The following is a 16255-nucleotide window of genomic DNA, read 5'->3' on the forward strand; positions in this document are numbered from 1 at the left end:
TTTTTTCCGAGGGTTGTCAGATCCTTGCTATTTTTATTTTAATATCACATAAAAAAATGTTTGCGAATTTTTATTTCCTGGTGCTTCTCCCTCCTTCATGAGTATTCTATTAAATGTTCTAGATATTTTCTCATGCCATACGGATGCAAATAAAAGACAGATATGGCATGAGAAAAACATCATCTTAAAAAATTAAAATGTGTTTCGCAATTTCACTCACTCTTGTCAAGGAGGGATTTTGATTGTTGTGTAATGTAAAGTGGATTATTCCATCTCAATGTCGCTTAAATAATGATTTTATTCACATGTATATAGACTTTCTCTCGCTTCTTTATTATTATGAAGTCAAGTGTCTTTGCGGAATTTTTCAAGTAGGGATTTTTTTAGATTTTTCGTTTGCAGAATGTTTGCAATTTTTTTTTCTCTGAAATGTAAAATATAAATAACATTTTTTAATGAAGTTCATCAGTCATTTATCTATGATTTGTCATACATGAATAGAAAAATATTTTAGAACCAAAGCTCAATACCAGGCGCGTCGAACCTAATCCAGAAGGCATACGGCGTTAAATTGTCAAAAATCCCGTATCAAGCTAGCATGACTCTGGTTCGAAACAAGATTCCATGAAATTCGGCCAAATATCAATTATTCGAATGATGCAGAAATAGGACTGGATGAAAACAAAAGAAAGATTAAAATTTGGTATGAAATGTGTCTGTTTAGGAATTGGGTTTGACACCCCTACTTCATACCATTACTGCAGTCCATTTGTCTATGCCTATACGTCAAATGTAAACTTACATTTAAGCCCTATAATAATTTTTTCCGTATTAATTGACGAATTCACTGTCGACATAAAAAAGCATTGATCAAACTTAAAATTTTCATGGCCATTTATGTTTCCCAAAAATGTGTCAATTACATTTCAACTAGAGCATTAAATACATGCATGTCCATTAAAATGAAATTTTCCCGTAAATAAAAATTAATGATACATCATTTTAGATCTCCATGATTGATAACAGTCGACCATTTAGCCATAAGTGATGAAAAAATGCTTCAAGTCAATAAATTTCAACCTTTATTTATTCAAATAATAAAAAAAGGAAGTAAGGAATGTGTAGGAGTCGACTGATAATAAACAGTTTGATAAATGATTTGATATTACATCACAACCCCTATTTGACGGCTAAAAAATTCCATGCTGTGCGCGCCTCGGTAACTACTTTTTGTGTGTGTTGATTTTGATGAAAATTTTGACACTCATCGTAGGAGGTTTCATCACTTTATCTTGTCAACACATACATTCATTTTCTATGACATAATTTTTCACTCCCGCACTTTCCGTGTTCCCTACCCTACCATACTTGTTAAAGTTTTTCACACGCATTGACTTTCTCATTTTAATTTTAATTAATTATTCACATGCGATAACAAATTTCTCCTCATTTATCCTACTAGCTTGTTTTCCATTCATTTAAAGTTATATGTGTGTCATGAAAATGAGTGAATAATTTAGCAAAAGTTTAAAATTATCATGTAATTCGTCACCACTCTAATATTCATGTCAACGAATTTGTACGTCAGAACAACAAAAACAATAGCAAGGCAATAAATAAATGAGGAGTCTACAAAAAATCTCATTTTCAATTTAAAAAGTAATCAATCACAGAAGCATTTTTTCCCATGTAAATTTATTCCTTTTCTTCCTCCCAAAAAATAAATTTCTATGCTGTACAACATTAAACACAAATTGTCAAATAGAATAAGGGTGATCCATGTTATGGAATGGATTTCTTCAAAGAGTTGAAGTTTAGCCCTGGAGATTGTTTACTTTGTGTTTTATGCGAAGAGCATATTTTTTTGGAATATAGGATGATTACTGGTAAAGAAACATGAAAGACCAATCCAATTGACCCGAATATTTGACTTTAATTTATGTCTCTCAAGCCTTTCATTCTCGAGAGAATTCAGGATTTAAACAATTTTCGATTAATGTTGTTTGTTTATTTTTATATACCTTGATTTCGTTGGGTAAACAGACACAATTTTTCTTATTCAAATGATACTTTATTTAGGAAAAAGGTAGAAAAAATTATATAATTATTCTGTCCATTAAGTATATAAAATAGTTATTTTTAAGGGAAATTTTGCACTTATCCTCAATTCAATTCTTAATTTCCTCTTTTCAAACTTATTAGTGTTTAGTGGATCTCAAACTTTTGACCCTGATTCTTATTATCATCATTAATTTTGATCTGTTTTGATGAAGTACTTATTCTGAAGTCATTTATAAATAATTTTCCCGAGTGACACAAATGAAGAAGGCTTCGTATCAAAGCTTTAAAGTCTCAGCTAAAGATCTTTAATTACATCAAGTGGAAGCTGCTTATTTTTAGCATCCATATGTCAATAAAAAAGGCTTATCGAAGCCTTTAAAGCTCGATAGCGAAGTCTTCTTCATTTGTGTCGCTTGGGTTTTATATTTTCATTCAGATACCCAAACTCCATCAAATTTGATACTCTTCTACTTATTTTCAGGAAAATTAATTAATAATTAAGTGTAGTTTTAAAATTGATAAATTATTTATCCATAATATGATCCATCTCGTACAGTCCCAGACCTAACAGGAGTGCTAGAAACTCTCATTGTAGTTGATGCAGGAATATCCCGATAATTGATAGATTTTGCTGTTCGTGCAGCATAATCATCACGATCATAATAATAGTTTGGATCGCGATAATTTGGTACTGAATCAGCATACCGTGCTGATGCATATCGATAATTACTTGGTGTTCTTACTACGTCAGGTAAATTTGCATAGTAAACTATTCTTCCAGGTTTATTTACTTCATTATTATAGAGATATGGACGATGTGGATCAAATGGTTCACGTGACTCCATTGGCGTATCAAATCTTTTATCTGAATAATAATAATTTGGAACTGATCTTGGTATGTAGTCATCATAGTCGTTATATTGATGTCGATAGTAAATACTAGATGATGGTCCAATAGGCGGCGTCATTCTTTGCATTCCAGGTGGTGGCATCATTCCATTTCTCTCATTGTATCGGTCGTAATATCTATCATAGTATGGATTAAATTTGTCATAGTATTGATTGTATTGAGATGATTGTGGATAGTCGCGATTATAATAATTAGGTGGATACGGTGATGGATATTGAGGAGGATACGATGGACGATCATATGTGTCATACTTGTTATATGATGGTGGATAGTAACGGTCATTAGAAGGTTTTCGATAAGAATCATCAGAATTTCCTTGTTTGTTATCATACTTATTGTTATCATATTTATTATTGTTGTTGTTGTTATTATTATTATTGTTATTATTTTGTTGATCTCTATCTCGATCCCTTTCACGCTCTCTTTCGCGTTCTCTTTCCCTAGCTTCTGGCCCATCCGGAATATCATCTTTATTACCAGAACCTGAACTTTGACCTTGTTGAGTAATGAAGTTTACACGTGGTGTTCTGGTTTTAATTCCAGCATTACTTGATGATTCTCCGTGTGAATCTTCTTCTTCTTTTCGTGCACGTGACTGAAAATCACCATAAGGTGCTTTTACCCATTTATCCATAGTACGACTATCATCAGAACGATAATGTGCAGGATTTCCAACTTGTTTTTGTGGATTTGGTACACTTTCAATAGAGAAGTCACTTCCTTCTGTTTTACTTTTTGACATGTCGATATTATCGAGGTCTTCAACTTCATCACTATGCAATTCACTCTTTGTTCTTTTATCCGTACTTCTTCGATATCTTCTACGATGCGGATTAACTTTCAAAACTTCTTCATCCTGAACAACACGAAAGTGTGAATGTAAACCAGGAGATTCTAGTACTTTATATTTTTTCAAAGAACGTTTAAATCGAGCATTTTCGTCATCTTCTAGTGGTAAACGATTTATTTGTTTGTTTGCAAATTCCACTTCTTCTGGATCTAATGGTTGGTCAATATACACTTCCGCTGGCCCATATTCATCAATCGGTTGACCTTCATTTGTCTCTATTGCCAATGAATTTGATAAAGCAAATAATATTTGCAATAAATATATTAGCGAAATGAAAATCCTCATTTTTGGAATGACTGAAAAAAAGAAGAGAAATTTATAATAACCTAAATAAATCAAAATATATATTTTTTGTGCCTGAACATTGTAATCATTCCAATGAACGCGTAAAGATGTCAACATATGTCAATTAGGTATAAAAAAAATTAATAACTCTAGTAGGAAAAACTATAACAATCATCATTATAGATTCTCTGCACATGTGTTTGTAGCATTAAAATATCACACTTTGAAAATTCGTAATGGTCGATAGAGGAACGAAAAAAATTACATGGGCATAAAATTTTTGTTTCCGGTTTCATGCTTATTTCTATGCACTTGTATTCATTTGCTATGATTTTTGTCACCCATAAACAATATTTTATATGAAATTTTTCTATGGCCGACGATGGTATCAATTAATTTATCCGGTCAGTGTAAATATAATATTTGTATATATTTCTGACTAATTTATGTAATTATTCTCGTTCATATGAATATCGCTTTACGATCAAATACAATAAATATTCTATTCTCTTTCCAGCTTATTGTGATCGCTACAGACATCTCTTCTGATGACTATATAAATCATGCATTGGTATTTATAATTTGACAAATAAAGATAGCTTTATTTAAACTTTTGAACTCTATCAAATTTTTGTTACAAAAAAGCCAATATTTTTTGTATTCAGCTTTTGAATACTGTTAGCAAATTAGCTTAAATGAGTTTATGAAATAGCTAGAAATTGAGTAGTCAAGTGTTTTTCTTTTTGTTTAAAATTTTATGAAAATGCATCCATCTGTCTAACCTTATTTTCTAAATTCAATAAGTTTTTTATTGACAATAGATAACTAGGATATTGCTTAGAAATGAAATGGGGATACATCCACACCGCACCATAAAAAGTCTAGAGGGTATGTTTATTTGAAAGTTCTAGCTCAATTAGTCGGCAAACCTTAGCCAGACATATGTTTTAGGGACCAAGCTCGGCAGGTACGCTAAACTTTGCTTGGCACTTATTTGCTTATTTGAGGGATTAAGCTCAATGATAAAGCCTAGCATCACAACTGTTTTTTTTTCGAAAACAGAAGTTTAAAAAAAAATACGGAACAAGAAAATCTACCTAAATTACCTTTAATATGTTAGTTACCAGATTTAACCTCTCAATATACTGATCAAGAATAATATCCTCATCAAGCTACAGGAGATTTTTATCTCGAAACGTGGCCTCTTAATCAACCATCAGATAATTTATAAACATACATTTCCAATATTAGTAGAGGAATATACTCAATTATTTATCCATAGATAAGGTAATTTAATGACTAAACCAAAAGCTTAGTTATTTTGCGATTTTAATAGAGTTGTAGCGAATTGAATTTTCACAATAGAAACAATAATATTCTGTAAATTGATTTTCATTTCATTGACAAAACAAATTTTCTAAAGCCATCAATCTAAAATTGATTGAAAATGTATCTCAAGGACGTGAAACACAAATCTCCGTACAAATTTTCCATTGTTCACATGGCATATGTCGCTATAATTTATCAAGCCACAAGAATAATTATACGTATAATTTATGCGAGTTGATTGAAATTAAATGAGATCGTTGATCCCTAAATTAAGATAAAATTGTTATGTACAAAAACAAATTTTTGTACTGAGCATATTGTAACGCCAGATTTTTCGTAATCAATGAAAAATTCTTGTTTTCATATTGCGAAAATTTATGCAGTTTTAAATGTCGTAAACGATTTTTAAATTCAGTTTTATTACGAAAAAAAGTGAAATGAATTAATCCACACACAATATATGTAGTTGTTCTGTATTCTTATGGAAATTATTATTTTTTTTTTCAATTTTAACTTTCAATTAACTTAAATTCACCTTTATACTACAAGTAGTTGATTTTCCAAAAATTTATCCACGGAATATGTTCAATCCTTAATGTCCGTATGCAATATCACAGAATATCAAGCTTTAATTACAGAAGAAAAATTTAAAAAAAAATCTTCCAAAATATATTCAACTGATCTAATATCCCCAAAGTCTGAACTATTACTGACCAATTCTTCAATACAGCATAGCATAACAGCAGTGAAAAAATGTCAATTGAGAATCAGCGATCCACAAAAAAATAAATTCTAAAAGAATAAAAAAAAACCATCCACATAGATTCACATGTGTGTACATAATTTTGACGATATAGAATGCACACATGTATAAATATTTAATTCTTTTGTTGATTATTTCAGGTTGACGAGAACCGTGTCACTCACCTCGGACGCTGGACTATAAGCAATGTATGTATATAGCGAAAAAAATCACTGTCATTAATAATTGTACATACCCATCTATTTACTATTAATCTACTTAAAGCAAAAATATAGTTAGAAATGGAAAGAAGTATTATTAACTTGATTTGCGAAACTAATGTTCTTTTAAATTTCCTTTTGCAGATTCTTCCAAGGGTCGTTCACAACTTACATTCATTGAAGACAGAACTTGAAATCGATTCGATTTTTTTATGTTATAGACTTTTCGAGCTCTGGAAAAAAGTGATAAGTGGTACACACCTTAGTGGTAAGCCACCACTGAAATCGCACACCGTCATACGATCGATGGTATTTCTAAAATGACTTATTCTGACATTAATAATATGCATACATTTTATTAGTTTTTTTACACGCTTTTCATATTTTTTAATGAGGAAAAGTAAGATATAAATGCTAGGCGTCTAAAAAGTTTCTACGTATCTAAAAATGTGATTAAATATTATTTCTTAATTAATTGATCAATCAATGATCAATCAATTTCAATGATTTCATCTTTACTCAAAGGTGGAACGTCCTTCTTTTGATTTGTTTGTAGAAATTGATTAATTGCCTGATTTTTCTTTTCCTGGTTAATTGATTGTCCACGTTGTACAGACATAAGAATTGCTACACGCTTCTTGCCTGAATTAGATGCTGTTGACTGAACTTTAGGTGATTCATTTATTTTAGGTTTACTTTGAATCGGTGTCTTAGACGTTGATGGTTTTGGTGATTGTACAGCTTTCGGTGTTGTTACTGAGGAAGGTTTAGGTGAACTTTTTACGAAATTTGTTATTTTAGATGAATTTATAGGTTTTGGGGATTCGGGGACTGTTTTTATTTCGGCTGACTGATGTGTTTCGGTTAATGACATTTTCTCATCTATAGGCGTCACTTCCCGGCTTTCTTTTTTTGAATCACCTCCATTTACAGGTTGTTTAGTCTTCTTTTCCTTTTCTAAGATATAACTCCATTGATTAGGCATTGGTAGCTTTTCGTCACCAAAATACTCTTTAATTACTTCCTCCTTTACACACCAACACTTCTTTCCAAATAATGTTCCTTCTTCTGGGCATGTCTTATACGCTGAAATTTCGTTTATTTTTTCGTCAACACTCTTAACTTGAAATTCTTGAAAATCTGGCAATTTATGATAGTTTTTCAAACGATACGCTTGATATTCTTTAATGAGAAATTTCTTGCTATTGATGTTGTAGTTAACAAGTCGAATTAATTCCTTTACGCTCTCGCCTTCAAGCTTTACACGCACTTTCATTTGTGCTGGTGTTTTTAACTGCTTTGTACTTGTTTTTTCTTCATTGTGATTATCTTCTTCCGATTCAGCTATTTCTGGCTCAAAATCTTCCATTTTAATTTCATCACCAGTCGAGAGCATTTCTCTTGCTTTTAATATACGCCAAATTATATCTGAACAATGATATTTTGTTTCCAAGTTTGCATTCTTTGATCCACCATCCTCATCTTCATCTCCATTCATCCAAATACATCCAATTAATCTTGGCTTAATCTTTTCAGTCTTCTTCTTCATTTCCGCAGCAAATTCTTGCTGAAGAACTTTTAATTTTGCCTTTTGAGTTTCTGGACTATTATCGTCCATTATTTCATCATCATGCTGGATTTCATCTTCACTCAAATGTCCATGAGGCACAAAGAAATCATCGTCAACTTCATAATCGTCATCATCCTTTTCTTTTTCTTTCTCAGAATCACTACCATGTAAAGATTCTCCAGGCTCTTCTTCCTCCCATTCATCGTCTGAATCTACCTCGTAGTCAAAGAATTTCTAGAAATAATGTATTATAATATTATTAAGCTGCTTCGGATTCAATGTTAACAAAATAAATAAAAAATAAAGTTTATTATACTTACAGAATCTTGTGCGAATGGACGACGAGCTGAAATTGATTTGCTTTTCTTGCGCCAAGTTCCATAATAAGCAGGACGTCTGTTTTCTTTGAACAATAATAATTTAGCACGATACTTCATTTTTGTGTGAGCTTCGTCTTCCTTAATGTCTTCTCCGACACCCTCCAATTCATCTAAAAGTTAAAGCATACATGAAATCATCAAAAGTCTTGAAGTAGTAAATGATGGGAAAAGCTTACCAACAACAACGACTTCATCATCTTTGTCTTCTTCGGGCCAAGTTTTTGTAGATATTTTGGGAATATAAGTGGCACTTTTTAATTGCTGTATATATAATTTACTGCGATCATTGTTACTTCCGTCAGATTTCAATATTTCATCTAAATGATCTTTTTGTTGCTTTGAAATTTCATTTCTAATACGTGGAGCAAGTCTCATCTTCCCATGAATTTGGAATGGCATAAAATTTCCTATTGCAACATCAGAGCTTTCAGCACTTTCTTTTGATACGTCATCGTCTATTTGTGGATCATTTTTCTTTTTAGCAACAAAGAATTTAGTAAAAGCTTGTGCTGCTTTTTTCTTGCGTTCTTCTTCCTTAACTTTTTCCAGTTCTTTCTTTTTCTTTTCCTCTTCACGCATTTCATTTTGACGCTATTGGCAGAGTTTTAGTTTTGTAAGAAATCAATGCGAAATGAGAAGTTAAAATGTTATTTACCTTTCGCTCTTCTTCTTTTTGACGTCGTTCTTCGTCTTTTATACGCTTTTCTTCTTCCTTTTGTTCTGCAATACGCTACAATTTTTTTTTAAGTCAACATTAAAATAAACAATTAGCATTTACACCTATTCATTACCTTTCTTTCCTCTTCCTTTTGACGCTTTTCCTCTTCTTTCTTTTCCAGCTCTGCTAAACGTTTTTTCTAAAAGATTATTTTTGTTGAATAAATGAAATATGAGAAATAAATGAATCAGTGAAATTACCTCTCTTTCTTCTTTTTCTCGTTTCCGCATTTCTTCTTTTTCTTCACGTTCCTTTCTCTTAGCTTCCTCACGCATTTCTTTTTCTTTTAATCGCTGCTTTTCTTTTTCAATTCGCTTTGCTTCTAAATCCTTTCTACGTGCTAAAGCTTTTGGTGTCAATTTAGGTGTTGTTTTACTAATATTTGGAGTGTTAGGATTTGTTGGTGACTTTTTTTCATCATCAGTAAAAATCTCAACAAATTCATCGTGAAGATCTTTATTTGCAGAATCGTCATTCTGTGGGCTGTCGTCGACAAGCTTTGAAATTTCTGATGACAATTCCTTATTGGTTTCAACTTTTGGACTATCTTCAGATTCTGATGTACTTTTATCCGAAGATTCGTACTTATCAACTGATTTGACTGATTCATCTAAATCAATCTTACTTTCATCCAATTTTTCTTTAATAGAATTATCATTTTCTGATTCCTCGTCTGTTTCAGGCACTGAAACCTTTTTTAAAACAATTGAAACTTCCTTACATTTATTTAACTTACTACTCATGCTTTCGTCAAGACGATCTTTAACATCTGTGATTTTAGAATCTGATGCTGGACATTCAATGTCTGATCTTTCATTATCATCATCATCGAAAAAAAGCTCTTCATCATCAATTTCCATTGATTCAACTTTATTTTCTATTTTGGTACTCTTTTTGTCTTGATCTTCATCCTGATTGAGACTTAATGACTTTTTAACTCTCTTTGTTTTTTCCTTTGATACCTTTTGATTACTAGCTTTTTTCTTCTCAGACTTTTTGGTGCTTTTCTTGTTCATAGTACTTTGAATTTCTTCGTCATCGAGATAAACAATTGAATCCTCTGGATTATCTACGATTGGTTTAATTACCTGTTTTCTTTTAGAGCATGATTGAATCTTAATACGAAGTTTTTTCTCTTGTGGCGTTGACTTTGCTATAGCAGTTGGAGTTTCTTCAGTATTACTAACAATTGACTCATTTGCTGTTGTATTATTAACACTAACTTCTTCTTCACTGCTGTCAATAACTTCTATTGGAACGTGTTCCGCAATGATATTTTCCTTCGAGTTTGTACGCCCAATTTTGGACGATCGAATGTTTTCACCATCATTTGATGGTTTTCTTTTACGAGATGTAACTGGCGTCTTTGGAGACGATTTCTCTGCTGGAACCGGTGATGCTTTGTGTTCACCAGATACTTTTGGAGATGTTGATATTATTTGAAATGGTAATCTAGACTGTTTTAAATTTTTTTTCTCACTCATCTTCACTGAATTCAAATAGTAACACTTTTAAACTAAAACTTGAGGCTTTTTAAATTAACAATAAACTTAAACAACAATAATTTAAGTTAATTTTTGATTTTTCAATTTCTTTAATCCTTTATATTCCCTCCAAAACTAATAAAGGATGCGAAACTACACAATTTTTGAATAACACAGAAATCAATACCAAACCCTGCATAACGGTCAAAATTTGAAATATTCAAACGTATTTTGTGTGAAATAAAAAATAATTCTATTTAATTTAAATGGATTTTGACGGTGCAAAAGAGAATATTCAACCATTAAGAGGTGGTAGACGTGCTGATCGATTAGAAACAGTACTTGGAGGTGAAAAGGACTTGTTGGAAAACGAAAGAAAGTAATTCTATACAATTCTCTGAAATTTCGGTACAAACTTAACTTGCATGCATTTTTTTCTTTTGTTTTTATTAAGGGAATTCGAAAATGCTATAGCTACATACGAGGGACATGATCCACTAGATAATTGGTATAATTACATATGCTGGATTGAACAGTCATACCCAAAAAGTGGCAATGAAAGTGGACTTCATGAAGCAGTGTCAAAATGTATTCTTAAGTTTGAGAACGATCAACGATACAGGCAAGACCGTCGACTTATAAAACTTTTTATTAAATATGTAAGTAGATAACTCGTTTACAGATAATCCTAATAACAAAAGCTAATAACATTGATTACAGATTGATACACAAGACAATCCACATGAACTTTATGAGCAGTTATTCAATAGTGGATTTGGAACAATGGTTGCTGATTTATATATTGCTTGGAGTTACTATTATGATGCAGTGAATGATTTTAAGAAAGCTGAAAATATTTTTCAGAAAGGATTAAATGCAGGAGCACAGCCATTTGACGAACTAGCGCTAGCACATCAAGCATTTACTGTTTCTGTCACCCAAAGAATGCTTTACGACGATGATTCGTCAAAACAAAAGTTTCAAGCCACAATGGATGAAAAAAGAAATGCATTGACAACTTTAAGAGCTTATAATAAGAAATTTGTCGGAAGTGTTCGCCTTGGAAATGCAATCAAAAGTGAAAATCCAGGAAGATTCCCCGTAAATGAAAATGCAACAGCTCCACAGCAACGAATTGACATTCTTAAAGACGATGCTGGATCTTCGGGACATTCTGGAGAAGCTACAACAGACGTAATTAGTATTTTCAATCTTGCAAAGAAAACTGAAAATGTCCATGAAGCTGGTCCTTGGAATAAAGCTAAATCAAGCAAGCATAATAAACTATTTAATGAGAAATCAATTGGAGTTCAACCTGGATTTTCCATAATGGAAGATGAATCGCTCCCTGCAATACACTATTCCAATAAATTGTATGAAAAAGGATGTTCTTTATTATCAAATTTCGTTTCTACAAATAAGCCACAAAAACCTTGGAATATTCCGATTGTAGTCCAAGAGCCAACGGCACCAAACTCTATTCCCTGTTATGACAAATTTCTACTATATCCATCAGCAGACATTGAAATATCTTTGGAAGAATCTCGTGCATATCGTTGGTTTAAGTTACATAACAAAATGACAGCTCCAATTATTCATCAGCATTCGTCCGTCTTTGAAAACACATATGAACATGGCGCTCGAATTACTCCAGGTTTTGTCAATAAGAATATTAAACAAGACATTGTAAACTACGAACTTGATTATGATGTCAACTGTTCAGAATTTCAATTCCCAATTAAGAAAATGATATCAAAAGATGGAACAACTGAATATTCCGTCGATGAACTTCTTGCAGAAAAGTTCAAACGAGGAGAAATCAAACTTGTTAGTAACGACGACTTTGAAGAGAGCTTTGTTGATGATAATATGGATATAACAATAATTGGAGATAGACGTCAATCGGTTTATGTTCCGCCAAGAAAATCATTTGTTCCTCGAAAATCAATTTTGAGAAAGTCGGTAATGCAGTCGATAAATGAAGATGATGCTAAGCAAGAATTAGTCGTTAAATCTAGTGAAAATCACCGTGTTCGCTTTGAGGAACCAATTGCTGAAGAACAAGAAGAAGTTGACGAAAAGAAGAATGCACTTAAAAGAAAACTTGAAATTCATGATGAAGAGAAAGCAAATCCAAAAGATAGGGATTCGTCACCAGAAAGTAAACGACTTAGTGGTGATGACGAATTCTTTAAAACTCCAGCACCGCCAAAAACAATTGCCAAACCTGTCTTTGAACTTGATGATAATGAAACATTCTCGACACAAAATTTCAATTTGTTCATAAAGTCACAGTCTGTAAGTACACCAATAACTAAGAAGTCAGTTCCACGTCTTGTGTCATTAAATCAAGAGAGTTCACCACAAAGTTCCGAATCACAAGTATCAGATTTACGTGAATCAAGTCCAGTAGAAAACACAATGGCTCAAAATAATTTACAAAAGCAACTATCAACAATTGCAGAAGTGACAGAAACATCAAATTCAACAAAATCTTTAGCAAGTCAATTAAGCGGAGAAACGGAAATTGATTCGCACATTAAGGCACCCGCATTGACACCATTTAAAGCTATAATGAGGACCGATGAATGTTCAAAGAATCCAATAACAGTTTTTAGATTACCAGAAGAACCGACAGAAACAACAACTTTCATTAAGGGATTTAATCTCCCTAAATTAAAGGATTTAAGACAAACGCCAATGAAAATGAAGTCATTTAAAATCTTTGAGGAATCTTTATCACTTCCACTTCCATCTGAAGATAATGTGATTCCATTGCCCGATGAGTCACTTCAAATTCCAAACTTATCAATTAAACTTTCAAATGATTCAATCAAAGTTAGTCAAAGCAAAAAAATTGAAATTCATGAAGACTCAATTCTAGAAGTACCAAACGTCGAAAAATCTGTGATGTTTGTTCCTGCATTTCCTAATGACATTCCTGACACACTTCAAGAACCACAAGACATATCAATGACACAACCCGAACATTTTGAAATTCCAGCAACACAAGACATCATGCATAAGTCACAAGATGAACTTGAAGTTCCATCATTCTCAGATTCGACATTAAAAAAACTTCATGAGTTTGAACTTCCAAATGAAAAGTCTATCAAGGAGCAAGCGTCTAATCAGGAAACGTTTATGAAAAAGAAGAACAGCATTAAAGCACTGATTTCTAATAAGCATGACAGTTTTATAATTCCTGAAATGAAAGACATTACTATAAAGGAAACTGAACATTTTGAGATTCCAGCTACTCAAGAGTTATCAGAGGAATTTGAACCTCCACAAATACAAAATTTGACAATTGATGACAAAGAACATGAAGAAATTCCAGCTACACAAGAAATGTCAATTAAAGAGCTTGAACATGAAGAAATTCCAGCAACGCAAGAAATTTCAATGAAGCATGAACAATTAATTTCAATTTCAGGTGTTCAAAATGCTTCAGTACGATCAGCTGCAACAAATAAGATGCCATTTTCTGTTTATGAAGATTCTGTTTGTGATGTACAGCAAGCAGTTTCAAAGCCATCAATTATTCCGCCAAAAAATCAATCAATTGCAAATATGTCACGAAAGGAAAATTTGATGCTTCCAGAAATAAAACGAACCAATTCTGATGAGTTCCTTGATTTGTGTAAAAATTCTCCAGATAAGCCAGCCCAAGTCATCGTTGATGAACCCAAAAATGAAATTAGTGACTTACTTAAGTTCTCAGATATAAAATCAAAATTATCACTTGAAGCTAGTTTCAACGAAATGCAAATCCATAAACCTTTTAAGAGTCCAAGTCCAACAATGAATATTTTAGAAGCTGATCTTAATACTGAGAAATTCAATTGGCCTCTCAAATTCGGTGTTAATTCAACAGTTATTGGAGATGTCACGAAAGTTGTTCCAAGCGCAAAGAAACCAGAAAATGATGATTTTTTAGATTTGAGCATTGAAATGAATGAAGATGAATCCGATCGTTTGGGAAAAAATAAATCATCAGCTGCCGAGAAAAAGGTAGGACATGATTAAAGAAATAATAAAAATATGATATTCTTATAAAACTTATTTTTCATTAGCATGAAGATGTCTTTAAAATTCCAATTGCACCTGCACCACTACAAAAGCCAGTTGAATTGCCCAAAACTAGTAAACAGCAAGAAAATAAAGAATTTGAAATTTTTCAAGATGAAGAAGAAGATGATGATTTGAGCAAAAGTATTTACCATAATCACAAAAAAGATAGGACGGTTGTCGAGTACGAGGATGCAGAAACGTGGGAAGATGAGAAAATGTGCAGTTTTATTGCAGAAGGTTCGATGAATCGTTATGAATACACAATCGTACAAAATTTTGATGAATCGCTGTCATTTAAATTAAGAGACGCAATTGTGAAAAGCAAAGGAAATCCATTTTCTAAAGATGTCCGCACATTAATCCTTGAGCAATGCAATTTCGAACAATATCTTGAAGATCACATTGATTCGTGCACTTTATTAAAGAATGTACCACAATTAAAAATTGGAGGGACTTTACAGTGCGGAAGTGACCAGTATAAGGTGATGAAAATTCTTGGCAAAGGTGGTTTTGGTTCCGTTTTTGAAGTGCGAAACATAAAGAACAATGAATCGTATGCAGCAAAACAAGAGAAGCCTCCAAATCTATGGGAATATTACATTTTAATCGAACTAGTCTCACGATTAAGTTCAAAGAACATTAGTCACATGATTCCAGCTTATATGCATGTCTACAAAGCTATTATTGCAAATAATGCTAGTGTATTTATCTCTGAATATTCTCCACATGGATCACTTATTGATGTTTGTAACAAAATCAAGCAAGTTACTGGAAGAAACGTTGATGAATATATTGGAATGATTTTTACATCACAGCTCTTGTCAATAATTGATTATCTTCATTCGTGTCACATTATTCACGCTGATATTAAGCCTGACAATTTTGTCTTGATGTCTAAGTAAGTGCTTTGGAATGTGCTTTAAAATATATATATTAATTTCTTAAAATATTTTAGAATCGGCATTGGGATGAAAACTCCAGCTCTTCAGTTGATAGATTTTGGATCTGCAATTGACATGGATAGTTTTGATGACGATGAATTTACATATGTTGTTAAAACAACTAACTTTACTTGCTGTGAGATGCTTGAAAATCGACCATGGACATATCAGACAGATCTGTTTGGTGTTTGTGGAACGGCTCATGTCATTTTGTTTGGAAAGTATATGGAAGTTGAAAAGAAGCTTAGCAATTGGCAAATCAAGACAAGGTTTCCAAGATATTTCCAAAAAGATATTTGGGATATTTTCTTCAACACTTTACTTAATGTTCCAGATTGTAAAACTATGCCAAATCTTCAAAACTTAAAACAACAGTTTGATGGAGAAATTGCATACAGACAAAAGTATATTTCAGATAAAGTGACGGAATTTAATAATGCTCTACTCAGTTAATGTCTTAATTTAAAATTTAAGCTAGAGATATGATGTAAAAATCAAAATGTTTTTAGGATTAATAGAGCAGACTTTTTTTTAACACAGAGATGTCTATTTTACTACTTTTTATAATATAATAAAGGAAAAATTTTCTAATCACACTTTAATTAAATTTTAAATTCTGTTTTGATTAAAACCGTTAAATACAAATTTGAATTTTCGAAAATCATTCAAGTAAGAAGTTACTTAAATAAC

General features: G+C 32.0%; 3 protein-coding genes across 3 annotated transcripts; 1 reads left to right on the forward strand and 2 right to left on the reverse strand.

Annotated features, from left to right (window-relative positions):
* Positions 1 to 2072: 2072 nt before the first annotated feature.
* LOC139095970 (uncharacterized) lies at positions 2073 to 6120 on the reverse strand. Its single transcript, XM_070647547.1, has 2 exons — positions 5971 to 6120; positions 2073 to 4117 (listed from the first exon to the last, which is right to left on the reverse strand). Exon 2 carries the CDS (start codon positions 4104 to 4106, stop codon positions 2589 to 2591), a length of 1518 nt encoding a protein of 505 aa, XP_070503648.1. The 5' UTR covers positions 4107 to 4117; positions 5971 to 6120; the 3' UTR covers positions 2073 to 2588.
* Positions 6121 to 6749: 629 nt separating this feature from the next.
* LOC139095852 (chromatin assembly factor 1 subunit A-B-like) lies at positions 6750 to 10664 on the reverse strand. The gene is made up of 6 exons (XM_070647379.1): positions 9267 to 10664; positions 9140 to 9205; positions 9004 to 9078; positions 8525 to 8939; positions 8289 to 8458; positions 6750 to 8202 (listed from the first exon to the last, which is right to left on the reverse strand). The coding sequence occupies exons 1-6, from the start codon at positions 10548 to 10550 to the stop codon at positions 6889 to 6891; spliced, it is 3324 nt and encodes a 1107-aa protein (XP_070503480.1). The 5' UTR covers positions 10551 to 10664; the 3' UTR covers positions 6750 to 6888.
* A 104-nt stretch (positions 10665 to 10768) lies between these two features.
* BubR1 (Bub1-related kinase) lies at positions 10769 to 16136 on the forward strand. The gene is made up of 5 exons (XM_070647844.1): positions 10769 to 10929; positions 11005 to 11209; positions 11271 to 14564; positions 14627 to 15522; positions 15580 to 16136. The coding sequence occupies exons 1-5, from the start codon at positions 10817 to 10819 to the stop codon at positions 16016 to 16018; spliced, it is 4947 nt and encodes a 1648-aa protein (XP_070503945.1). The 5' UTR covers positions 10769 to 10816; the 3' UTR covers positions 16019 to 16136.
* The last annotated feature ends 119 nt before the right edge of the window (positions 16137 to 16255 follow it).

Source organism: Chironomus tepperi, unplaced genomic scaffold, assembly GCF_022539635.2.
Source record: "Chironomus tepperi strain 1889 unplaced genomic scaffold, CSIRO-AGI_Ctep_v1 contig_376, whole genome shotgun sequence".
Classification (NCBI taxonomy): domain Eukaryota; kingdom Metazoa; phylum Arthropoda; class Insecta; order Diptera; family Chironomidae; genus Chironomus; species Chironomus tepperi.

Bases quoted from the DNA above. Each gene is read 5' to 3' on its own strand.
- LOC139095970 (XM_070647547.1), bottom strand. From the start codon at position 4,106: ATGAGGATTTTCATTTCGCTAATATATTTATTGCAAATATTATTTGCT.
- LOC139095852 (XM_070647379.1), bottom strand. From the start codon at position 10,550: ATGAGTGAGAAAAAAAATTTAAAACAGTCTAGATTACCATTTCAAATA. The intron at 9,079-9,139 runs GTAATGAATAGG...AAAAAATTGTAG, and splicing joins AAAAGGAAGAGGAAAGAAAG to CGTATTGCAGAACAAAAGGA. The intron at 8,940-9,003 runs GTAAATAACATT...CTCTGCCAATAG, and splicing joins AAAAAGAAGAAGAGCGAAAG to CGTCAAAATGAAATGCGTGA.
- BubR1 (XM_070647844.1), top strand. From the start codon at position 10,817: ATGGATTTTGACGGTGCAAAAGAGAATATTCAACCATTAAGAGGTGGT. The intron at 10,930-11,004 runs GTAATTCTATAC...GTTTTTATTAAG, and splicing joins TTGTTGGAAAACGAAAGAAA to GGAATTCGAAAATGCTATAG. The intron at 15,523-15,579 runs GTAAGTGCTTTG...AAAATATTTTAG, and splicing joins AATTTTGTCTTGATGTCTAA to AATCGGCATTGGGATGAAAA.